Consider the following 25,750-nt stretch of genomic DNA (forward strand, 5'->3'; position numbering starts at 1 on the left):
GTGTGTGTGTGTGTGTGTGTGTGTGTGTGTGTGTGTGTGTGTGTGTGTGTGTGTTGTGTAGCGTGAAGAGCAGGAAGTGGTACGAGATGAGCACTCTGCCCAGTATATAGTCGGTGTTCAGTTAATGTTGATTGAAAATATTGATGAAAAATGGGATTCTGCAACTCTCTAAATTTTTTTTTTTTTTTTTGAGGTGAAGTCTCACTCTGTCCCCCAGGCTGGAGTGCAGTGGCATGGCCTTGGCTCACTGCAGCCGCCACCTCCCGGGTTCTAGCGATTCTCCTGCCTCAGCCTCCTGGGTAGCTGGGATTACAGGCATGTGCCACCACGCCCAGCTAATTTTTGCATTTTTAACAGGGTTTTACCATGTTGGCCAGGCTGGTCTTGAACTCTTGACCTCAGGTGATCCTCCCACCTCGGCCTCCCAAAGTGCTGGGATTACAGGTGTCAGCCACCGTGCCCAGCCCTCTTTAAATGTTTTATTCAGGACCCCTCTCTCTTCTCTAACCAAGTGCCCCCTAACACTGCACTGGGACAGAAGCTTGGTTTGACAGAGTTCATGATATCTTTTTCTCTTGGAAGACTCTGATGGCAACTAAAATCCTGGCTTGGCTGGTTCAGTCCCTCCTTAGCATGAGCTGTGCCATTCTGTCCTGTGGAGGTTTAGTTCTGGGGCTGCCCAAAACAGCAGCCAGACTGCAGAAACAACTAAAGGGCTCACGTGGGGCTTGGGAAGAAAACCCACTCCTCCTCCCTCTCTGCCTGGCCTCGGTTTCAGCTTTGGAAGCCGTGGTGTCCCAGCAACAGCCAGGGTATCTCTGAGAACTCCAGTCTGTTCAAGCGCATGCTGTCCTGGTGGGTCCACACATGTTGTGCGTCTGGCCAACACACACACACATGAGCTTCATGTTCAGAAAACAAGACTGTGTGTGAAATTGCAAAAAAGGCTGACACTTGCATAGAGATTATGTCTAGAGATTAGGTTAGAGCTTCAAGTCCGTCTTAACCCTTCCTTTCCAGAGGGAATTTAAGAGTTTAACAGAATGCCTCACTGTAGCCTTCATGCTGTAGTGGGCGTGAGTACACATTCCTGCCCTTTTTGTGGTGGAATTCAGCAGCCCCTTATGAACCGAATGTCCCTTTCAAGTTCCAGCAGGGTACAATGAGGCATGGGGAGGTGAAGGGGTGTGGTGAAATGGGTACAGCTGAGCCAGGGGGTCCCAATCGCTGGGTTCTGCAAGGAAGACCCCTAGCCTCTATGAGCCTCACCCCGACCCCCTTCCTCTCTGCTGGTCCCACTCTAGCTTCCCTAGACCAGGCCCCTCTATGAATAAGCAAATCACTCCCAAGCAAGAGGCTTCCTGCCCCATGCTGCATCGGCACTTTGTTTGCCAAACATTCCTCTGGGTTTGGCGGCTTCACTCTGACCCTCCTTGCTATCCACTGGGGTGTCTTCGAAACCCCAAGACAGGGGTAGGCCTAGGTGTGCCGAGGATGAGATGGGGCCCAACCAAGCAGGGCTTCAGGGGCAAAGTGCCTCTCCCCTACCATTCCCAAAAGTGGAGGCATGGGGCAGGGCTTCTGAGCCTCCCATTCTGGAGCCAGCTGATGGAAAACTGCATTCCTCCATCCTTCCGTCTGGCTCTGCCAGCCTGTAGATGCCAGGCAGGTCACCACTGAAGCTGAGCACCCCCAGCTCTGCAGAGGGCAGAGCTGCTTCTTAAGTACTTGGAACATTGAGATTGTGGTGCCCCGGGCTGGAGGAAGCACTGAGAAGATTCCTGCCCAGGGCTGAAGATGAGTCCCAGTGAGGGGGCAGGGGCTTGGGATCTGAGCCTTCGCCCACAGGTGTCAGGTGTGGGGAAGGAAAGGGGCATCCCAGCCCAGGCTTCTCTTCAATGGCTTCCTGAGGACTAAGGCTGAAGCCTTTGGAGGTCACATACTCACTCTCCAAAATTTTCTCTGTACTGTATTAATTATGTCTTTTATTTTCTGTATGCTGATGCTTTGACATCTGGGGCCTTGCTGATGGGCAAAATCCTAGAGATGGCAAATAACTTGCCTGTGAGCATGCCTTTCATATTCACAAACTGATCCAGACCCTACAGCCCAGCTGCCCCTTTCCATACCAACCTCGTGCCCTAATCAGCCCAGGACCAGGCACCAAACATCTAGGGACAGCCCCTGGGCCTCAGAGCCTGCTGAAATGACTCAAATCAGCTGATCCTAAACTTGCTTACCCTGCTGTGCCTGTTCCTTCCTGCAGAAACCACAGAAAGACTCTTGCCAAGGTTTCTCCCCCTCCCTCCCTAACCCTGGTGCCTCCCCCTGTGGCCCCTGGGCATGGCCTGCCCTCTTCTCTTGGGATCTGATCTATGAGTAGAACAAATTATACTCTGGCCTTGCCATACCAGAATAATGATAAAACCTACATTTAAAAACATGCACCTAATTTGCTTGTTTTTTTTTTTTTTTTTTTTAAATTCTTCCTGGATGTGAGCTTACCATTCTCATTTCCAAACCTCACCCTAGGCCCTGGAGTGACCTGTGAGCTTCTGGGGACCCTGAGCTTCAGTCTGGAAATGGAGTGGGGCCTAGGCCTTTTTACTCATGGATCAAGCTCTGCACCTGGCGGCAGGAGGCATGCATCCACCCAGCCCAAAAAGGAGTGAGTGTGGTGGGTACTGAAGGTATGGTACAAGTGCCCCACATCTCCAGCAGGATAGTAATGTCAAGCCCACCAGCATTTCATGCGGCCTAGTTATAAACAGTCTGGATGTTTGAGATCCACCTTGGCCCTGCCACCACTCCCCTTTATGATTGGGGGCAAGTCACTGAACCGTTCTGGCCTCAGTTTCCTCTGCTATACAGCGAAGGGGTTGCATCAGATGATGCCTGAGACCTTTCCACAGCGAACTTTCTAGCAATCTGTCATTTTATGTATCTCCGCGTTTCTTACGGAAGCCTCAAATACCCTGGAAATATGTCTGGGGTAAGAGGGGAGACACAACACCATCTTCTCCATCTCCATCTTAGCCTAGCTAAGCCTCTGAAGGTCAAAGCAGTAATAATCGTAATTTCTATGAAAAATAATGGGCATAGTACATCTGCTGGAATGTAATTATGAATACAATCATGTTTCAAAAAATATTGACTGAGATGAAGCCCAGAAAAACAAAAAAAATTTTCAACATATTGGGCATTCTATCCTATGATACAGACAACTTTTAAAAATTACATAGCTCTGCAGGGAAGACTAATATAAAATGTCCAAACTGATCATCTTAGCAACCAGGGTGGAGTTATCTGATGCAGCGACTAGCATTTATCAACTGCCAACCTCGTGCCAGCCGCGGGCTGGCAGGTTACGAAGCGAGGGCAGGATTCATAGCTGAGGGGCGGAGGATCTGGAGGTTAAATGACTTGACCATGCTTGTACCGCTAATAGATGGCAGAGCCCTGCTTCCACTCCAGACGTGTCTGAATCTGGAGCCAGAATTTCTCCAACCACTCTCAATATGGATTTTCATTGGACCTCAAAGTCAACATGTCATAAAACAGGAGTCCTTTTGTGCTGTTTCATAAGCTCAGAAGCCAGTGCTTTGTTACACTCACTATAGGACTTTTTGACGAGAAATTATACTGTAATTATAATATAAAAATCATTGTAAGGCTGAAGATGGTGGCCCATGCCTATAACCCCAGCACTTTGGGAGGCCAAGGCAGGAGGATCACTCGAGCCCAGGAGTTTGAAATCAGCCTGGGCAAAATAGAGAGAGCTTGTCTCTAAAATAATAATAATGAGAAAAAACTAGGCAAACATGCACCTGTGGTCCCAGCTACTCAGGAGGTTGAGGCAGGAGGATCGCTTAAGCCCAGGAGGTCAAGGCTACAGTGAGCTGTGGCTACACCACTGCACTCCAGCCTGGGCAACAGGGTGAGGCCCTGTCTTAAAAAATAAATTGTCGGGTTCAGGTATTTGGACCATGATTCCAGGCTCAGAGTCTTAAGCCAGCTTTCCTCTCCAGTATTCAGAGGCTCCAGCGGCTAACCAGAGCCCATCACATTGCAAAACACTGACACAGAGCTATGTTTACCAAAGGCTGGGGTGGACCAACAGTTACTCACATTGACAGATTCTTTGCCGTTGAATTTGACTCGGATCCTTGGCTCCTGAATGACATCCAGGTTGAAGCCTGTGATGGTCAGGGGTGTGTGGCCACTGGAAACAGGCGGAGGCTGGGTTAGGTAAAAACCCCTCAAATCTGGCATGGCGAACCTCCACCTTAGGGATCCTTCTCACGAGCCAGACTTGGGCTGCAAGGATCATGGTGGGTGGTGACCAGGTGCCTCCCTCCCACCTCCCGCCTCACCTGGCAATGCTCCACTCCGGCTCGATGCGCTGGACCCGAGGGTCATCTATGTACTCAAACTGTAGGCTGTTATCCACACGAGCTCGGTCGACACTCACAGAAACAGGGACTGGGCCAAGGCCATTGGATGATGGGGGCGAGACACACACAATCTCACTCATTGACCTCCTGACAGGGAGACAGCAGGAGGGTTGAGAAGGATGGCATGGGCAACGGGAGGTGCCCACTGGCTTGACAAGGGGCTTTGTGCGGTCTGGGGGTATGGCCACAGGAGTGTTCTCCTGTCCTTTTACATTCTACACGATGGGACACATCCCACATCAGTGTAGATCAGTGCCCTCTTTTTACCCAGTGGATTAGGGAGGTAGCAAATTGGAGAAGGGGGTTTGAAAATGAAGGTCAGGCATAGGGCTTCATGGGCTTTGGGGGAATGCTCCTTTTCTGGATTTTTCTAGAATATGACTAGCCAGTGCTTAGAATTTGGGCAGGCAGTCAACAGACATTCACTGAGCACCTACTGTACACAGCAGTGAACGCACAGTCCTTGCTGCTGTGAAATTTATGGTCCAAGAAGGAGAGTGTCAGGCAGATAACGCTGGGCAAGCAGGGTTCTCGTCCATGGATTCTTTCAGAATTCCCTACAGCTTCAGGGCTAGGGGACAGCTGGCAAAAGGTAGTGTTCAATTTTCTATGCTCAAAGGATGCCCTGAGCATAAGTCTGTGCTTTCTAAGAACTGAGGCTATGCAATCTCCATGTTTTTCAAGTCACCATAGTGAGGACTTAACGAATGCTTGATCCTAATGGTGACTGGGGAGCTCCTAGGAGCTCCTTCCTCTGGCATTCTCATAGCCCTCACTTCTCATTATTTTTAGAAGTATCCAGCCTCTTTGATATATGAGATATACACTAACAAGTGGGATATAGTTCTCACAGTGACTGGTATGGTATTGGGTCTAGGTGTAGCAAATAACAGAAAGATGATGGGGCAGGGCTCTGAATGAACATGCACAGTAATATGTGTACAGCAAGTGTCCCAGATGTGCCGTTTTCTGCTGGGCCTTCAGGTTCATCTTACCCATAGAACTCACAGGTCTGGTTGCCCAGGTAAACTGCCACGCTGCTCCCAGCCCCAAGGTAATGGCCGGTGATGGTCACCATGGTGCCTCCTGACTCGGGACCTCGGATTGGGCTGAGTGACAGCACAGAAGGGTTCTTTGGAAAGAAGCAGATAAATGACGACAGCTTAGGTTTTGTCCGGAGGGATGAACCAGGGTTAGATTCAAGGATGGGAGAGACTGTCTTCATTCTGGGCATGGTGGTACTTTACCTGTCCTTTTCAATGCTGAATGCTCTCTCTGCTTACCCCAGAGGTGAGACCCTTTCTAAGAAGAATCTCTGGGCATGTCCGGGAAGGCAAAAGAGCCACGTGCTGAAATTAATTAACTCCCCAGAGAGTCGCATGCTCATAACAATGAAGGGAAAGCAGAGGTGACACTGACTAATCTATCAATTAGTTTACAAATTGAGAACAATTTGAAAATGCTTCTCTATCTAGAGCCAGTACTGATTTTTTGGGCACAAAATCGATAGGGCTGAATAAAGCATCCCTGCCTGGGTTGGACCACTGAGAGGTTAATGTCCTCCATTAATGGCCCATGCACATGTCCTTCTGTCCTTCCCTAAGCATAAGAAGGGCACAGCAGGCCACCTGGTTCAGAGAGCTGTCAGTAAATGTCAGGATGGCTTCTCACACTCTCATCGGGAGGACGGCACATCACTGGCTGGGGCTTTCTAGTAAGCTTACTAAGTAGTAAAATTTAGCCTGAAGCTTAAAAACCTAAAAGGCATCAGGCAGCTGACCTAAATCAGAAAGGAATTGCTTCTGCCTGGAGGACAGTGGAGTGGGAGTGAATCGGAAAATGCATTTAACTGAGCAACTATACAGAAACGAATTCTAGTTTGCATCAGCCATTCATTCGCTGTGAGTCCTGAGGCAAGTTTTGAAATCATTCTTTATTCCTCTGTCAAGTGAGAAGGGTGGGCTAGGTTACCTTTAAAGTCCCTCTCAGCTCTGACTTTCTCCAGATGGTCAGAGTACTGACATTCTCCCCTGCTAGTTCTCCTGCGTTTGCTTCTCACACAAACGCCCACTGTCCCTGCCCTGGGTAAGAGATTAGTTGGCTGGCTGCGGACAGGGCAAGGTACTCTCCAATCTGAAAGAGGACAGTGTAAGAAAAAGGTGGAGATGCCGAGATAAGAAAGCAGAGGCTAGAAAACCGGAAACAAGCAGTAAAATGCTTTACAGAGAATACAATTGTGTGCCCTAAAGATTTTTTAAAACGCTCAGCAAGGCTGGTTTGACCCCATCTGCTAGTGTTAATGCCTTTTAATGAAGTACTCAATGTAGCAATGGAGGTAAGTGTCAGAAAAGAGACTTCGGGGGCAGGGCAGGGGGCAAAGAAGTCAGGTTATTGATTCAGTGTGAATATAGCCCAGGCGGGCTGCAGGGCCCCAGAAGCAAGTTATTGATTTGGCATGCATAGAGTGCCAGTTTTACAGAAAGGAAGCCTTTGCAATTCGACTGCCTGTTGCCTGTGCATAAGGGATGTTTTCAGGTGTGAGCGTGTGAATGTGTGCGTGTAACTATGGGAGCATACAGAGTGACTCTGGTGGTTCTGCGTGCAGACACACATCCCTGCCAGATTTCAGTGACTCGTCTAAACTCCCACTTAAAATATCCTTGGCAGAAAACTAAGCATGTGAATAAATATGGACTTACTTAATTAGGTCCCTTAGGCTATGCGTCCTCATTAGGCTAGAATTGGACTAATATATTACATTGGTGGGACCAGAGGCAATCCCTCCGTGCCCCCAGTCTAGGATCCACCTTCTAAGAAAGGCTGGATTTTGCCTTATTTAGAACTCTGGCCTGTGGCCCTCTGGAACTCCCAGGTCACAGCTTTGTTAATCGCATGCCCATCTCACCCTAGAAAGACAGGCTCCAAAGCAGCAAGGCCAGGAGCTGCCTTTCTGGGGGGTCCCTTTTCTCCTCCTTGGTCTGCAAGAAGCCTGGTGGTGGAGGGGAGTGGGGCCTTCCTAGGAGGAGTCTGGAGCATGTGTGTGCCCTCCCTGGGCACCTGAACCCAGCCCTGGACCCAGTACTCACCACAAAGGTGTACTGCTGATGGGACTTGGTCATAAACTCTGGCTTACACTCGCCAATACACAGGTGCACAGGCCCGGAGGTGGTTCCCACAAGGGCATGGCCCATCTCACAGACAATCCTGGGGAGAAAGCAAACCTTCTGATGAGGGGCTGGGCAAGGGTTGGCATCCCTGCCCGCTTACTCTCCCAGTCATGGCAAATGACTTATCACAGTCTTGCAATAATGCTAGACCAAGACTCAGCTTGGTCATCCATCGTGCTGTGTGACCTTGGGTACAGTGCTTTCCCTCTCTGGGCTTTGGTCTCATCTGTAGTGCGAAGATTAGATGGGATGATCTCTAAAGTGCTGTGTGCCTCTGATATGCTCTGCTGCCTAACCTGTGGCCAAACCTGTTATTCCCTATGCTTAGCACAGTGCCTTGCATTGAGTAGGAACTCAGAATTTGTGGAATAAAGGGAATGTCCAACAGAGAGAGCTCTAGGGGCAGCAAGCTAGCTGACGCTCTCTCCTGTAACAAGCCGACGTTGCTACACTCTCTAAAGGAGGGAGTGAGGGCCTGTTTGCCAAGCAGATTCAATTGTGGTTTGCTTCCTGTAGTGAGTTTTTAAAAGGGGACAGATAATCTGGAGAGATAGTGAGAGTTCAAAGAAGGAGCTCCCTGCAGAATGGGAGGGGTGGAGTCCTGTGGCAGTAGGCAAAGGGGTGGGAACTGGACGAGTTCATTAGGCCAGCAGGTGACACTGGCCTCTCACTTCATCAAAGGCCGAGAACACCAGGTGGGAGAGGCAGTGGCACGGCCCTGAGTGAAAGTCACGTCTCACTCACAGGAGAGCTGGAGGGATGAGGTGTGCAGCGCTCTCTCTTGAGCAGTGCAGATCAATACCCCTGGTGCTGACTTCTCCGGTGCCCGAGAGAACACTTATACAAGCACACTGAGATATGGGTTGCCTTAGCCACGGTAGCCTTCTAGAAAGGGTGGGCAGCTGAGGATGGGGAGAGATGAAGGAATCAGGGGCTTGGGGAATCTCTTGCCTGGAATGGTCAGGCCTGAGCTGGGTGGGATAGCGCCCTGCCAGCTCAGCGAGAAAAAGCTTGGGAACGAGGGCAGGATTTTTCCCTTCCTCCCATTATCGCTTCAGAGGCTCAGAGCAGTCTGGTGCTCCTGGTAGGTTTGCTTAGTGGGGAGTCAGAAAAGTAGACCCCATCTCCACTAATCCCCAGCATTATCCTGGCACGGTGGGGAAGATCTGTGTTTAACCGAGCGATGCTTATCTCAACAGCTTCTCTAAGAAGGAAGGTAACTAAACAGAGATTTCATTTCGATGTAATAAAACTTGCATTAAACAAATACGCTGCATGCTCACACACACGGCACGCCACTGATCTCCATCTCCTTCATAACAGTTAATCCCAAATAACTACTTTCACTCCTGGAGAATATTTACTTAACATGCAATAACTGTCTTATTATGTTTAGCATATTAGATGCAACAAGAAAGTACTGAAAGGGAAGAATAGTCTCTCTTCCCCTTTCTCTATGAATCAATCAATTAATTATGAACCCGAGTAAACATGATAGTGATGATCAATTAATATTTTACACGTAACTGTCTCCTGAAACCCCATTAGGGGAGCGTTTGAGAAGCTCCATTTAAGGCACTGTGTGGTTATCTTCATACTGCTACCTGCATGGAGTTAACGCCTCTTCCGTCTTGTTGCCTGGGCCCTGGCAACCTGCTGCTGGTTCAGGTCCCTGACACCCTGCAAACGATGCCCAGCACGCTCAAGGAGCTCCAGAGGAGAATCAACTGGCTATTGTGGGCAGTGTCGGGGGAGAGGAGGGAAGAGAGCAGGAGGGAGCAGGAAAGTTTCTCTCCCTCTCTTCTAATGAGGGTTTGTGTGTTACTCACACATCACCCTTAGACACTCTGCTGGAGTGATCTTAGAGAAGAAAAGGAGGAAGAAATCATCACAGGCTTGAAGTTAAGGAAGAAAGAAATATGAGAACACGTGAAAGTCATGGGCAGCGTGGAAATGTCCTTCTCTGGGCCCTGGGTCTGTGCAGGAAAGGAGAAGGCCCGGAGCTGCCCTGGTCAGCTGCCCCTGTGTGGCGTTCATGATGGGCCACAGCCTCTGGGCACACTGCCTCTTCTAGGACATTTTCCTGCTAGGGGCTCATGCTTCAAAAGAAAAGTGGTGCATGTCAAGCACCTAGGAGAAGAGTGATGAATGAGAGATGGATGCCACCCAAGTGTCCAAGGAGGGGCACACGTAGGTGGCTCTGAATGTCCAGGGGCTGGGCTGGAGAGAAATCAGAGCTGGCCATGGGGCCCTTTCCTTGGCCATCAGCTGAACCCCCTTCTCAGCTCTGGAAAAAGTGGGCAGAGGGCTGTGGTCAGCTGTGGGTTGGAGAAAAGGGTGTGGGCAGGGAGATCTAAGAACAGGAGAGTCCTAAGAAAATCAGGCAGCATTGCAGGCAAACTCCAACCACCTCTAACTCCTCTTCCCTTTCATTCCTGGGACCCCGTGCCTGCAGGGAAGGGTGGAAAGGGCTTGAATGTATTTGTCGCAGGCACTTGTCCTTTGAGTTCAGGGAGATAGAGAGTTAAAGGAAGACACCAGGGCAGCTGCAGGGATTGGAAAGGGTTACACTGAGGAAGGAGCATTATGCCAAAGCAGGGGATTCTAGACCTTAATAATAAGAAGGACTACAGTTTGCTGATTCTGGCAGGCACTCTACAAGAAAGGATCTCATGCCATCCTCAGGCTCTGCTACAGAGCGGGTCTTATCTCCATCGTACAGACTATGAAACTGAGGCTCAGAGATGCTAAGTGACTTGTTGCAGGGGGCCCCAACTGCGGTTAAGGGGCAGAGCCCTGATTCAAATCCAGGCCAGCTCAGCTCCAGACCTCACGCTTCTCACCACACCCCTCTACTGACACTCGACTTAATGGGATGCTCTGTGCATCTTTCAAGGAAGGGACAGTATGGACATGGCAGCAATGGTGGAGGTCAGGTTATCGGCAGGGTATGGTGAGAAAGGCTGAGCTGGGTTCCTCAGGTTCGGAGAGCTAATCACTTCTCCCCTCGACCTTCTTGGCTGCAGACAACCACAGGCAGTGGTGTGCACACCACCACCTCCTCCAAGCCTTGCAAGTCAGCAAAGTTGGTTGATTCCTTGTGGTTTGATTTCTTGAGGCCTCTTGCCTGCCCTGTCTCCTCCCTGTGTCCCTGGCGGCTCAGGGGTCCCTGTGTATTATGAGGAGACAATAGCTGGAGATGTGATTCCTTATAAAATGGGAAGTTGGACCAAACAACTGTCCAGCTTTGACGTCTGAAGACCTGACCCTCCTGGTGGCAAAGGGCTTCCGGAGGCACATTAGTGCCATGGATAATCTTTATAACGGGAGCTGCAGATTCCAAGGGTCGAACAGTTTCCTGCTTTGGATGTCTAAAGCACCGGCAAAGCAACTGTAGAGATCAGCTGTTCCTACATATCTATTTTCCAGATGAGATGTTTGAGAAGCAGGGAGCAAAGTGACTTGCTCAAAGTCACCTGGTTCATCCATAGCCGAGTTAAGGCTTGACTGCCAGTCTCCTGGCACACAACCCCGTGGCTTGTCCCACACACCACCACCTCCCATAGACTCGCTCCCTGGGGTGGGAGCACACACACATCTCACATCCATCCCGTAGTGTCTAAGTTCACAGGTACAGCAGATGAGAGGGAGCGACCTGAGGATCTTCGGGAAATCTGCTCCATGGGGAGCCCCTGTCCCAGGAGGGGCAGAGCTGCAGCCTCAACCTGTATCCCATGGTCCAAAAAACTTCCTGTGACTGAGTCATCCAGCCCTCCACAGACCTGTGGGGTGCTGATTGCAGGACTAAGTGGGGCCCTTTAACCAACATTAACCTAATTGCTGAGTGATAGATGGCACGGCACAAGCATATGGTGAATCATTACCGTGCCGGCAAATCCTGCCCGCGCTGGGGACTCTGCACCGGGCCCTGTTAGCCAAATTCATCTCTCACAGACATCTGTAACGATGGTGCCTGCTGCTCACTGCCCGGGATGGAGGCTTTAATGATGTTAACAAACTCTGAAACCTCGGGAGTGGTGGTGAGCCTGGCACGGCTGGAAAGCAGGGCTGCATCCAGCGAGGCGCAGGGTGTGCTCTCTGCTTCCTGCCTGCCCTGTACCTAAGGTGGTGGCTTTCTAGGTGACCACCACCCCCTGCAGGAATGCGTCGGGACCGTTCCCCTCCCCACGCTCCCTTCATAGCCTCATTTGCAGCTTCTCTTGACACTTTCTTCCCCACGGCCCTGGGTGCAGCGTGAGTGCAGTACATTTCATTTCATACACAGAACTGAAATTCCTTACATTTGGGCAGCACATTAGGCTCATGAAGGTCAGAGAGACTGAACAGCTTGCTAAAGTCTTGGGGCTGGTCAGCAGAGGAGGCAGGTCCAAAACCTCGCGAGATTCTGAGGGCCAGTTGCCCAGGAATTTGCACTTCTCAGCTGAAAGCCTTACCTCCCACCCTCACCCCATACCCTAGCCCTTTCCTTTGGACTCCTGTAGCATCTTACCAAGTTTGGATACAGGCCTGTGTCTAGGGACCCAAGGAGGTCTGTGAGGTCGAGGTGGATGTGGGGTTGCGTGACTGAGCACCTTGCCCAGTCTGGCAGGATGCGGGGCTCTGTAAAGACGGTGTGTCTGCCAGGAGGACCCCTGTGGGTGTCCTGGCTCCTGCCACAGCAGCTTTTTGGCTCAGAAGCACCATTTGTGTCCTTTCCCTTTTTCCATCTTCCTCATCTCTTTCCTACAGGGCCAGGCAGCCGTTCCTCCAAGACTCATTCCTTGCAGGAATAAGGTTGTCATTGAAGGATCAGACCTGAAGGATCTGAGAGACCAGACCAGCTCTTTCTTTTCCCCTGTTGTGGCTGGTGGGCATCACACAGCCCTCGGAGTCCAGGAACTCACCCCTTTCGACTCTGACCCTTCTCTGGGCCTTGCGAGAGTCACGGCCTCTGAGCCTCAAAGCTACACACCGAGTCACGGAATTTCAGACTGCTCCTGTCCAGGAGTCGTGCCCCACTCCTGTTATGGAAGGGAAGTCACCCTGCATTAGGGGTGAGGGGACTCAATGTCATTCCACCTCAGCCACTTATGCCCTGAATGAACCGGGGAAGGTCATTTCACTTCTCTTGAGTCCTTTGCTCTCTCTTGCTTTGCAAAATGACGATAACAATATTTACCTCTCAGTCTTTACCAATTAAAAATGAGATGAGAAAGTGCTCTGTTAACTGCAAAGTGCTGATGGAAGATAAAGCGATGTCATTTTTATGGTTGCCACTAAAGGCTGTCTTGGGGCGGGAGCGATCAGAGGAAAAGACCTGAGCTGGCAGAGGGGTGAGGCTAAGGGAAGGAAGTCCATGCCCCAAAGTCATACTCTTGCTCATGCCCCTAGTACCCCTGCAGAGCTGTGTTCACAGTGGAATCAGAATGGCTTGACCCAACTTTCCTGATAAATCATGCAGAATGATTGGGCTGCTCCCTTGCTTTCTCCTTCAGAGGGGTGGCATCCCTTTTCCACCCTCCCATCCCCAGCTTCATGTCCACCTCCTGCCCACCAACGCCTCAGCAACCACCACTGCCAAATGAACACCCCAAATTGGAACATATGTCACTCCTGGAGCCCCGTTCGCCTGTCCGCCACTACATGCCTATTTTCTAATTTCCAGCTGACACTTCCCTTAGTGAAATAAATGAATTTGCTCCGGTGGAGGCCCTGCTTGGATTAAGCTGCTGTCAGAGCCCCATGCAACAAACAAATTGTTGCCCACAGCCCAACGTGCGGGATGCATTCCAATGGGGGCTGGCAGGGGAAGGGCTGGGGGAGACCTAGGAGGAAACGCTCAGTCACGCTGGTGGGCAGGCAAAGGCTAGAATGAAGAACGGTTGGTGCCAGATCCCTGATGCCAGAAGAGCCAGGGAACAGGGAATCAAGCAGAATGAGACCCCCTGAGGGTGGAGGTAATGGAGGAGGGGGTCCTGGGAAGGCTTCTGGGGCAGATCCATGGGAGGAGAAGGTAATGGGAGATGAATCATGGAAAAGGCCCAGAGAAGGGAGAGGTAAGAGTCTCCAGTCTCCACTCTGAAGCTTCCATGGGAAAAGAGGTGGCCAGGGCGGACTCACTGCTCAGCGATGATGTATTCCCCTGGGAGGGGCGTGCAGGGCACCCCAGCCACCTGCACATGGTGGGCGATCTCGGAGAAGTCCAGACCCAGGTTCACGCCATGGATGGTCACTCGCGTCCCTCCTTCTGGCGGTCCAGACACTGTCAAAATCTGCAGGAGGGAAATGGGATTAGCAATTTGGGTTGGTCACAGAAATAGAAACAACCACACCCTTCCCCCTCCCCCAGGGAGGTTTCAGAACCTATGGACACCAGGAGTTCGCATAAGTGTGTTTTCTCCACTTTTTAGCTTATCTCAGATCTTGACATCATGCTCTGTTTTACACTGCCTCTTCGGTTCTTTACGTCATTCATTCATTCATTCATTCATCTACTTATTTAAAAAATTATCAGAAAAAATACCAGACTCAAGGCAGAAAACCATTGTTTGAGACATGTCTCTAATTCACTAGTTGCCTGATTACAATCAGTCACATATGTCTCTGGACTTCAGTATTCTTAGTTATGAAAGATGTATAATCATTTCTACCAACCTCGAAGGGAGCTTAGAAGCACCAAATAGAAGGTGTGCTTGGGAAGATTTTGGAAACCAGAGGGCTTTGTAATTGTGACAGTGTTATTATTGCCACTGCTGTGTGCTAGAGCCCGTCAGGGGTACAATGAAGAATACGACAGGAAATTTGCCCTCAAGAAACTTAGCGTCAAGGGGGCTGAGATAAAGGAGGTGCATGAATAGCCCTGATTCAGGGTGTCCAGGGATAAGACAGATACAGAGAGAAAGTAGTGGGAGTGCAGGGAGTAGAGACTGGGTTTGGCTGCAGGGGGAATGATCAAAGATGGAAAGTGCATTTGACATTGTTCTGCAAAAACATCCTGTGACACAGGTTAGGACCAAGAAGAAATAACTTTAGGATTCTCCAGATCTTTCCTGGCTTCCTGTTAGCAAGGATTGCTAATTATTCATTCCCTAATTCAGCCCCCAAATGCTGGAAACAGAATAGCAGAATACAGGGCTCCCAAGATGTAATAAAGTTCTATCTGGGAACAGACCAGACTCTTGGAAAAATGCAGCTCTTTGGGATCCAACAGATCCCCATGAGTTAAGTTCACAGTTTGTGGCCAATAGCTATCTGAAGCAGGAGAAATAATTAGAAGTGAACTCAATCCTAGACAGCAGAGGAACATAGAATTTCATAGCTGGAAGGGATCTCAGAGTATCTTATTCTAAGATCCTTACTTTTTACAGCAAGGTGAATGAGACCCAGAGAAGTCAGAGATATGTCCAAAGCTTTGAAAAACTTGTATACACAGTTATAAAAAGGTCCAGGGTTCTTTTCACTAGACTATAAGAAGGGTAGGACAGAAGAAGGAAGGAGCAAAAAAAAAAAGTGGGGGACTTGATGAAGATCGAGGGTCCACTAGAATCTCCCAGAAAAGGGTACCTGGGCAGAGCCACAGCCTCTCTGTTTTTGGACACTCTGGACAGTCTCCCTCTTGACCCTGTATGTGCTGGTGGCAGGGTCGTGTGCCCTGGGGTGCAGATGATGGATGAGTACAGGTGAGCTTGCTGTAGAGAGCTCTGGAGATCCTTCTTACCTCCTGGCTTCTTGGCAAGTGCACTGCTCCCTTCCTGTGATGTGGGCACCATGAATGATGCTGCCAATTCAGCCACCAAGCGCCAAGTGATAGTGAGCAGGAAAAGGATACTTCTTCCCCTCACTGCTGGCTCATATGCTGTTCAGACTCCCAGTCTCTTGGTAAGTTGGCTGCAGAGCCGACTCTTGAACTCAGACCTCCTGCCTGTCTATCCTCTGTAGGCCAAAGACGGTGCTGCCTCCTTCCCTCTGTGCCATCCAGGCCCTGAACGCTCTTATCTGGAGACTCATTTTACCCAAGTCCCCTTGTGTATGACTCTGACTCCCTTGTCTGAGAATAAAATATCTTCCTTATGAATAAAAATAAACAACAGGCATGAAATGAATCAAGTGGGCTCAGAGGTGTCTTGTATGCTGGGGCTGAGGGTGGGAGAAGGAAGGACAACTTGGAGACGAAGCTGGTGTGAGGAACTGACAGCCCCTGTAGCTCTTCTGTCCCTGTACTCTAAAAATATCCAACAATGATCCATCCTGGCTGTCCCAGTCTCCTCTGGCACAGTTTCCTCAGGGACCTGGGACTCCTGGGCTCTGGGAGATGGACTCTTATTAATGAGAAATGGAAAGGGCTGCTTCCGTACCTGCTGCGGGGGAGCATAAGTAGCAGACAATTTGCTTTTAGTTCCTGGTTCTCTTTTGAGCCACTTAGAATGAGCTTCACCAGCCTCTCCATCCCCTCCCCCAGCCAACTGGAAGGCACGAAGCCACCTACCCAAAGAACTGACAAAGCAGTAGTGATTGGTTCTCTTTCCTTCTCCTACTTTTATTTCTTAAAAAACATTCTTTTGCTCACTGCAGCTAATTACAACCTTTCAGAAAAACTGTGAAATGAAATCTTTCTGGAAAACCTAAAAATATTTCTGTCTTGCAGGTAGCCTGTGGGGACTGCATTGTGGATCCTCAGCGGCATTGGCAGGTTCCACGGGGTAGCTTCCTCCTGCTGGCAAACCAATGCAGTGTTTCCCTTCCAACATTCAAGGATCAGTGGCAGACACATGGTCATAGGCATTGGGGTGCTGTAGGGTCTATTTGTTAGCACAGAGCTGCTCAGAAGCATAATTCAGCTTATATTGTTTAGAGAAGAAGATTGTTTTTTGAGTAAATTATTAGCAAGTATTATAATCTTGGCACGAAGAGACAGGTGAGATGGGTGGATCCAGCTAGCAGCAGGGGGAATCCAAGCCAGGAGAATCAGTGTCCTCGTGGGTCACTAAACCAGGTCCCTAGGGCTTGGAAAGTGCCTGGGGAGTGTGAGGTCTTCATGGGGTCTTCTTTCAGTGCTGTGTACTATGCTGCCAGCACTCGAGTAGGTGACAAGGGAGTCCAGGGGACAACTAAGCAAGTGTTGAGCTCTGGGGCTTACAAGGGACACAGCTTATAGCTTCCTTGCTGAAAGCAAAACTGACCTGTAAAAGTCCGAATTTCCAAAACACAGATGAAGTGGTGATTATTTGATTTGCAAGTGCATTCCCAAGGCCTCCATTACTGATGACTTCCAAATCTATACGGTTGGCGCGGGTCCCTCTCCTGAGCTCCATAGCCATATATCCAATTGCTACTGGGCATCTCCACTTCCCATGTATGTCCCTCAGGCACCTCAAATTTCACCATGTCGAAAAATGAACTCTTAATTTTCCCTCCTCCCACCCCCAAGCCGATTACCCTCCCAGATCCTCTTTCAAGGTTAATGGACTCACCATGTACCCAGCCAGGAATTCTGCAAGCACCTTCGACTGTTTCTTTCCCTCATCTACCAGGAATAATAAAGAGGGTCGCCAGGCCCTATCGTTTCTCACTCCCAGGTGTCTTTTGAGTCCACACGCTCTGGAGTAGGTGTTCAGCAGGACTCCGTCATCTCCTACCCATACTAACCCCAAGGGTCTGCACGTAAATCTACTTTCCAGTTAGCTGCCAGGGTGACCTTCACGCACACATACTCCACTACTTGACCAGGTTACAAGTCACTTGCTCTAAAAACCTTCCATGGCTCTGACCATTGCCAAGGCAAAGTCCGTAATTCCTAAGGCTGGCTTGGCAGGTGTGGACTTTGTGGTTCTGATCCCTTTTACCCCTTCAGCCACACTTTCCATTCAATAGCACATCCTTCATGTCCTGCCCTATCAGGGGTTCCTTTCTCCATCATGCCTTTTAAAAATCCCTGAGCCTTTGAACATGTTGCTCATTCACCTCCCGCTTAAAAATCAGAGTGGCTCAAGAGGGACGTCTGTGTGCAGAGTGCAAAAACACAGAGAAAGACACCCTGTGACGCAGCTTCTGTTGTCTGAGCCATCCAGGCAGCAGAGAATGAGTCTAAGGGCCATGCCCTGTCTGTGGTGGGCCCCGGAAGCAAGGACCCTCTACCCTGCCTTCTGTATTTCTTCTTAGGATCAAGTATTTGAAGACAGCCAGGGAGAGGAGGCTTGGTGACAAAGGATTTCTCCTCCAGAGAGGGAGTGAGCAGGATTCTGCAGGGTGCCACGTCAGACCAGGAAGCCGCAGGGCCCCTAACCCCCTACCCCTGGCCACCCGACCCAACACACACAGAGACCATGTCCCCACGGCTCTCTCTTAAAATCAGCTTTCAACTGCAGGGCACCTGAGGCTGCATCCAACAAAGTTGGCTCTCCTGGAAGCCAAGTCTGGCCTTTCTACATGGACCTATAAAGGGGCAATTTGGCTGAATCCCCAGCTACTGCTTGCAGGACTGTAGGGAAGTCCTTCCAGATCTGGATGGAGCTGAGAGACTGCAGGGGAGGGGAGAGCTAGTCTCCCACAGAAGTGAGGGTGAGAGGCTGCCGCAGAGTCACGTGAAGCGCCCCAATGACAGAAGGGAAACCAAAGTATGGCCAGCATGTGAGGCAGATCCACATGTCTTGGTCAGTTTCAGAGAGCTCCATGCTGCTGGCTACACTCGGGTAGGGAAGAGTGACCATCTGATGCTGGGACCGTGTCTGCAGAAGGAAGAGGGTAACCTCTGGAGTCAGACAGACCTGAATTGAAATAATAGCTCTAACACTTACAAGTTATGTGACGTTGAATCTCAATATCCACATTCAAAAACAGATAATCATGCTTGCCTCACAGGGATGATGTGAAGATGAAATGAGGTAATATTTGGAGCGCCCTTAGCATGCTGGTTTAGAGAGCAGGTCTTGATAACTGATATTCTCCTTCCCTGTGCTTCCCTGCACCTCTGTCTTCCTAGATGACTGCAATATGAGATGTTAGAACTGGCAGGGTTAGAGATGATGGAAGTCCTCCTATCGGTCTGCAAGGACAACATGTGGATCAGGGAGTTCTTCACAGAAGCTGGAGTGACCCGGGGTACAAAGAGCTGCTCATGGGCTGATTGGAGAATACCCGAAGCCGAGCGTGGGCAGGGAATGGTGATGCCTCCAGAGCAGGGTCCTGGCTTTGGCGAGTTCTGGGCCCTGCACAGAAGCAGATTCAGAGCCAGACATCCTTTCACCCAAAATAAGTTTGGAAGAACACTGGCCCTGTACAAGACGTTCTTTATTCTTTCCTCCCTCCCTTCTGGCCATTTCTTCTTTCCTTGGCTATCAGCCATTCTGGGGTAGGTGCAGCATTCCCTAATGAACTCTGTTAATTCTTTCAGGGAAGTACTTCCGAATGAGACATTCACACAAATAAATGATGCGACAGTTTGTGGATCCTCAGCGGCATTGGCAGGTTCCACGGGGTAGTGTGTGTGTGTGTGTGTGTGTGTGTGTGTGTGTGTGTGTGAATGTGTGTGAGTGTGTGTGGTGGGGATGTGGAGAGGGGGGAAGGGAAGTGAAACCCGTTAAATCAGCAGGGAAAGTCTTTGGATATTGATTCATTTCAGCCCCATGCTTTTCACCCCCTTTTACACTGTGGACTAGAAGTCTATCTGAATTCTCCCCATGTGGACCTCAGAAGTGAGAGCTAGAAGGAAGGGATTGGAGAAAGAAGGTCCTAGAAGCAGCCTGCTGCTGTTGGGTTGGGGTAAAAGGGTCACTGAGGCTCTTCCCTCTGTGCTCTGCTGGCACTGCCTATGTGCCCCTCCCCTGCCCGCCCCTCACACTAGGGACCTCCCAGAGTCCTGGCCCTATCCTCTTATGGATTATGGTCTTACGCTGCATGTTGATGTTTTAGTCAATGATGGACCATATAGATGATGATGGTCTTATAAGATTATAACAGAGTTGAAAAATTCCTACCACCTAGTGGCATTGTAATGGCCATAAGTTATATGGAAGCCTAGCCCATACAATATGTACAGCACATAATACTTGAAGATGATGCTGAATGACTAGTTTATTGATTTATGCACTTACTATATTTTTAATGTTATTTTAGAGTGTATTCCTCCTATTTATTAAAAAAAGCTAACTGTAAAACAGCCTCAGGGAGGTCCTTCAGGAGGGATTCCAGAAGAAGGAGCTGTCATCATACTGTGTGTGTGCTTCCAGCCGGACAAGATACGGAGGTGGAAGATCTGACCCTGGGTAGGCCTAGGCTGCTGTGTGTCTTTGTGTCTTGGTCTTTAACAAAATAAGTTTAAAAAGTAAAAAAGTGAATTTCACAAGCAGAAAAAAGCTTATAGAACAAGGATATAAAGAAAATATTTTTGTACAGCTATACAAAGTGTGTATTTTAAGTTATTACAAAAGAGTCGAAAGGTTAAAATTAAGTCTATAAAGTAAAAAGTTATAGTAACTAAAGTTAATTTGTAATTAAAGAAGAAAACAATGCGTTAATTAATTTCGTGTAGTCTGTGGGCATGCTGTGTTTATAGCCTATGGTTGTGTACAGTAATGCCCTAGGCCTTCACATTCACTCACCACTCGCACCCAGAGCAACTTCCAGTCCTGCAAGCTCCACTCATGGTAAATGCCCTATGTGGTGTACCATTTTAAATCTTTTATATCACATTTTTATCATCCCATTTTTATGTTTAGATACACAAGTACCTACCATTGTGTTACAATCGCCTATAGTATTCAGGACTAGTGACATGCAGTACAGGTTTGCTGTCTAGGTGTGTAGTGGGCTACACCATCTAGGTTTGTGTAAGTACACACCATGATGTTCACACAAGGATGAAATCGTCTAATGACACATTTCCCAGAACGTATCCCCATGGTTAAGCGATGCATGACTGTACGTGTGCTCGCTGGGAGAGTTCAAGGGTGTCCACAAGTACAGGGAATAAAACCTCTATGCATCTGTCATGCTGTTCCCTCTGCTGGTCAAGCATGTCCGCTGACAAACGCCTACCCATCCTCAAGTCTCTGCTCAAAAGATGCCTCCTCCTTCCCTGACTCCTTCAGCACATTTAGTAGTCCCTTCTCCTACCCTTCTACTTCCCTCTATGAGCACCTCCAGGACCACAATCGCCACACTGCACTATAACTGCTCATTCCCTCAATAAGACAATAAGTATCTTGGGACAAGGGACTATCTAGCTTTTCTTAGCAAATGAATCCTTAGCACGCTTCCTGGAACAGAGGAACTGTCAATAAATATCCCCAATTCTCTGTTAAAAGGAAATGCTGGTCTCAACCAGATACTAGAACAGACAGTGTTCTAGTATCTGGTGTTCACACAAGGATGAAATTGTTTAAGGACACATTTCTCAGAATGTATCCTCATGGTTAAAGAAGGATCCCACATCCTTCTTTAATGATGACTAGAGGAGCAGAAGTACCTAACTGTTGCCTGTATTTTAGAGAGCGATGCAGTATTTTAACATCGGGATCATTAATCAGTTCTTCCTGCAATCTCCCTTGCCTTAATCTAAGCCAATTTCTGGTTTGATTCCTCATCGAATGGAGGACTGAACAGCTGCCTCCTCATCAAACATCTTTTAGCTACCGAAGACAGCAATTAAGTCACCCCTGGCCTTCGCTTCTACAATTCTTCCAGCCTTCTCTCCAAAGATCTTGGTTTCTAAACGCTTTGATCATTTTGGATGCTTTTCTCTGGACCCTCGGATTTCTTTGCATCTTCTGAGAGTGTAGTGACCCAAACTCGGGTTGTGGCTTCAGCAAAGACCTGATTGATGGATGTGCAGTAAGGAGGCCCTGCAAAGATGACTTCTTTTTCTTGTCACACACGCCATTAAGCAGGCTGGCCCTGGGCAAAACCCAGTGGAGGATAAACGTTTGGTATCTTTCCTGTGTTCTTTGGTGTTTTCCTCCCAGGGGTTCTTTCCCCATTTTAGGCCCCTTTCCCGCTGCTGTTCCCTCCTCCCTTTCTCTATTTGTATAGCAAGTACCGAAAGCTGTATTTGCATCTTAATAGGACTTTAAGTTGTGTTATTACTGGTCTTAAGAGCACTGATCTCTACTGACTGGTTGTAGAAGGAAAAATGTGTGTATTGTTTGGAGGATTCAGCAGGAAAATAAGGGAAACACTTCAGGATAGAGAGCTCAGGCTGGCAGACCTAAACTCTGCCCCAAGAGCAGCCAGTAACCCCGCCCATGCATAAAGGCGGCTAGCTTAAGTCCTGGCCATGCACTTCTCGATCTGTACATCATAAGCCAGGAAGATTAGGCCAGCAGGATATGGGATGAGGTGGCCATGCCTAGGTCATAGCACATACGGCCACGGCAGGGGACCAAGTAGGAGATTCCTATCTTCTGCTGAGGCCCTCTCAAAGCTTCCAGGAACCTCTGATTTAGGGAGTCACTTCTCCAGCTGCTCAGACCCCACCTTGAAGCAGCACAGCACAACTGAGCCCTGGAGAGTGCTGGGACACCCCAGCTAAATCTGTGTTCCTGCCAAACCCTGTCATGTTTGTTTTCCTCCGTGAGTGCCATGACCTGGAAAGCAGCCGCTGTGATGCTGCCCCGGATCTCATTCTTGCAGCCACTAATTGAACCCTTCGGAGGGAACTGTGCCACAAAGCTGCCCAAGGGCGAGAGCAGATGCCGCCGATTAATTACAGCTGGGGAGATGCAAAGGACTGCTCGGGGAGCAAGGCAGGAGGCACTGGAAGGCCCAGGGGCTTGGAAGCCTGGGGAGTGAGAGCTCAGGTGGGCTGTTCCCAAGCTCTGCCTCAGGCAGAGCCTTGTGGGGGCAGGGCTGGGAACAACTTCAGAGTAGGGGCTTATCAGAGCAGAGGAGCCTGGTGGCAGCTCCACAAAGCCCAGCTCCCATTCCAGAGACCCCACCTTCCTCTGGTTGTGTCTCCCAGGCTGATAGAGATGGCAGGAAAGAAGCCAGAAGCAGGGCTTCGGCTCCAGGGTGTTGAAGATTCTGAGAATGATGGCTGCTGCTTTTACATTTGTTAAGTGCTTATAATGAGTAAGGAATTGTGCCAGGGGCTTTACACATTGTATCCCACTAAGGGCTCAAAACAAGGTATGAGATATTATTATCATTCCCATTTTTCAGATGAGAAATAGTGTCCCAGAGAGGTTAAGCAACTTGTTCAACGTTCCACAGTGAATGGCAGAGCTCAGCCAGGTGTATCTAACTGCTGTTTTTTGCCTTCGCATAGCACTGCCCCAGGGAAGACCCCTAGCCTTGGTCACCCACCATGAGCACGCATGCCCTGGCCTGCTCTTCACTTCCGTCTGCTTAGGCACTCCAGCCCCTTTCCCTTTCTTCCCATCTCTGCAGCAGGCTTAAGATGTACAGACCAAGAAGTGCATGGCCAGGACTTAAGACATGGCGAAGGCTGCTTTCTAAGGAGCTCTGGGGTTGGCCTTGCTGGTCACTCCCTTTACTCCTGCTCTCTCTGGCTCCCTGAACTTCTCAGCATCCATCCTGCCTCCTCTCTGACCTCACCCCAGGCAAAATAGCCATACTCTCCTCTTGGCCTCTCCCCTTTTTCTCTCTCTGTGCATGTCCAGTCTCCCCAGACAATGGCAGGACTGGGGACTACTGGCTTTCTTCCCATTTCTGCAGCAGGCCTGAGGAGGAGCTTGGTGCCGGCTGCTTCCTCTCCTCTGGCTCTGCAGATTGACACTTCTATTTGTCCAAGTAAGCTCAGGAAAGAGGTGAGGGATAGTACACTGGTCGAACACAGGGGCTCTTGAGTAAAGCAGCTGTGGGTCAAATTCCAGTTGTAAAACTTACTCTCAATGTCACTTCCAGAAAGTTATCAGACCTCATAGCCATGCAGTGTCCTCGTCTGTAAAATGGGTCTCATGACAATACTAACTTCTATTTCATGACAGTTTTTGGGTCGAAATGAGATGACATGTGAGGTGCTGAATGCACTGCTAAGTGCAAGGTAAGCATTTAGTGAGTGTTAGCTATGATTTTTCTTATGACTATTTTATGATGGAGAAATCCAGATGGAAGCTGGGTTAGCCAAGGTCCAAAGGAAACGTAGCTTTGTTTTCACAAGTATCCGATGCAGGTGGAGCCCCTGGGTACTATTCTTGGTGGGGATTCAGAGGAGGGGCAGACAGGCTGACTTGAGAAGGGAAGGTGGTTGGTGTGAACATTGCCCAGTGTGTCATTGGCTGCCCCTTGGATGAACCTGGCAGCTCTCACCATAGTTTCCAGCAGGTGGTCAGTCCCCACCCTTGGATTTGTAAAAGGAGACAAGAGAGATTAATGTCAGAGACTCCCAGAAGAAGACGTCCCAGAGAAGCTGCTCCAGAATGGCCTCAGCCCCATCAGCATCCCCAACGGATGTTCACGCTCTGTATTCAGAGCTTTTCTGTTTGAGATTGGGATTTCAGGAGGGACCTGCCCGAGGAACCTTCTAATCAGGACCAACCAGTGTGGTCTCCTCTCCTTCCTAATTCTCTCCTTTGGCTTTAGAGGGCAGTGGTGCCAATTTTGCGGCTGCACGTTTCCATTCCCTTCTGGCTCCTAAAGACACCTGGACACTGGGTCCAAGAAAGCAAATTGTGGCAGTTTTTTCTACTTGGAGCATATGTATGTGTGTCTGTGTGTGTGCCTGTGTGTGCACTCTTCACGGTAGGCTAGAGCCCGGCTGACGAGCTCTGTAGGAATCTACGGCATTGGCGGTGCCAGCTCTCCTGCCCGGCGTGAATCGTTGCTGGCTCTGTCTTAGCTGATAGTACATTCAAAACCTAATTGTTATCTCAGCAGAGTAACTCCATTATTCATCCTGACACCATCCCCCGTTAGCTGTTTGTTGCAGTGATGTTATATTAATGAGGCCTGCAAATAAATGAACGAAAGATCAGAGTGCCGGCTTGTTTCTTGGGAAAGCTGGCTGACTTATTTATTTATTTGTGGGGAACTTTGCAGTGAGTCACTCTGGCCCTGGGCAGGTGGCTTTTGACCTTCCCTGCAGAGATTTGGTGCAGCCTCGCAGATAAATACTTGTAAATGTCCCAGTTTCCCAAACAGTTTCACAAATGCATTTGCATCTCAGAGAATCCATGCAAAACAAATCTACTTTAAATTATTTGTGCAAGTGAAGAACAGGAGCCAGCAGGAGCGATGGATCATCGCAAATTATTAAGGTATCAGAAATTATTTCAGCTTGGTTTTGGAGGGCAGTGTACATGGTTTTCTATAATTGATTTTCTCTCTCCAGCTACATGTACCTAAGATACGTAAGATAATGTTAAAGAGAATTTGTATTCCCTACGCATGGACTAGGGAGGTGGTGGAGAAGTTACTGAGGCTGAAAAATTCATAAAGTAAAAGCTACATGGTGATCAATAGAGAAACAGCTGTAAACCTAACCCCTCCACTGCCTGGCATCAGTGTGGCCTTATGGGGCAATGTGCCAGGTGACTTCAGGAACACACAGGAATGTCCTTTCACATCTTAAGGGTGGGTTCCTGATCACACCAACTCTGGTTTTCATCCCCTGCATCTTAAGCCTGCTTTGTCTTGGCTTCACCTTGATCTCTGTTCTTGCCTGCAAGTGTGAACCAACCTGGGCCTGATCGTCTGGACTCTCCCATCAGGCTGAGATGCTTAAGGGGTCAGAGCTGCCAGGCCAGGGAATCCAGCTTCACTTAAGCTTAATGGCCATCTCACTGGTGAGTAGAGCTAAAAAACAACCCAACTGCATCTAATAGCTTCAAGAAATAACTGGCGTAGGAGTTAGCATAATGCTTCCCCCTGAAAGGCAAGAAGTGACTGCCTCAAGCTCACATGCACCCCAATATCCCCTTCTTGTTGTTTTTCCTCCTTCTCATAGGAGTAAGCGTGGACCTCATTATGTTTAGAAAGACAGTTAGGTGAAAGTTACTTTAGGACTCAGCACAAAGGGGGTAGCCAATGTTGTCATTCTCTCTGCATCTCTTTTTTTTTGAGACGGAGTTTCACTCTTGTTACCCAGGGGGGGAGTGCAATGGCGCGATCTCGGCTCACCGCAACCTCCGCCTCCTGGGTTCAGGCAATTCTCCTGCCTCAGCCTCCTGAGTAGCT

General features: G+C 49.2%; 1 protein-coding gene across 2 annotated transcripts in view; it reads right to left on the minus strand.

Moving 5' to 3' along the window:
- The window catches only part of PLXNA2 (plexin A2), a 219,016-nt gene that overhangs the window by 22,488 nt on the left and 170,778 nt on the right, over positions 1–25,750 (minus strand). For both annotated transcript variants that reach the window (XM_032289097.1, XM_032289098.1), the window contains 5 exons: positions 13,742–13,893; positions 7,541–7,658; positions 5,450–5,586; positions 4,374–4,541; positions 4,129–4,222 (listed from right to left, as the gene is read on the minus strand). In XM_032289097.1, coding sequence (XP_032144988.1) covers positions 4,129–4,222; positions 4,374–4,541; positions 5,450–5,586; positions 7,541–7,658; positions 13,742–13,893 — 669 coding nt within the window. The remainder of the gene's footprint in view (positions 1–4,128; positions 4,223–4,373; positions 4,542–5,449; positions 5,587–7,540; positions 7,659–13,741; positions 13,894–25,750) is intronic.

This window comes from Sapajus apella, unplaced genomic scaffold (assembly GCF_009761245.1).
Source record: "Sapajus apella isolate SASKATOON/1434 unplaced genomic scaffold, GSC_monkey_1.0 scaffold22, whole genome shotgun sequence".
Lineage (NCBI taxonomy): Eukaryota > Metazoa > Chordata > Mammalia > Primates > Cebidae > Sapajus > Sapajus apella.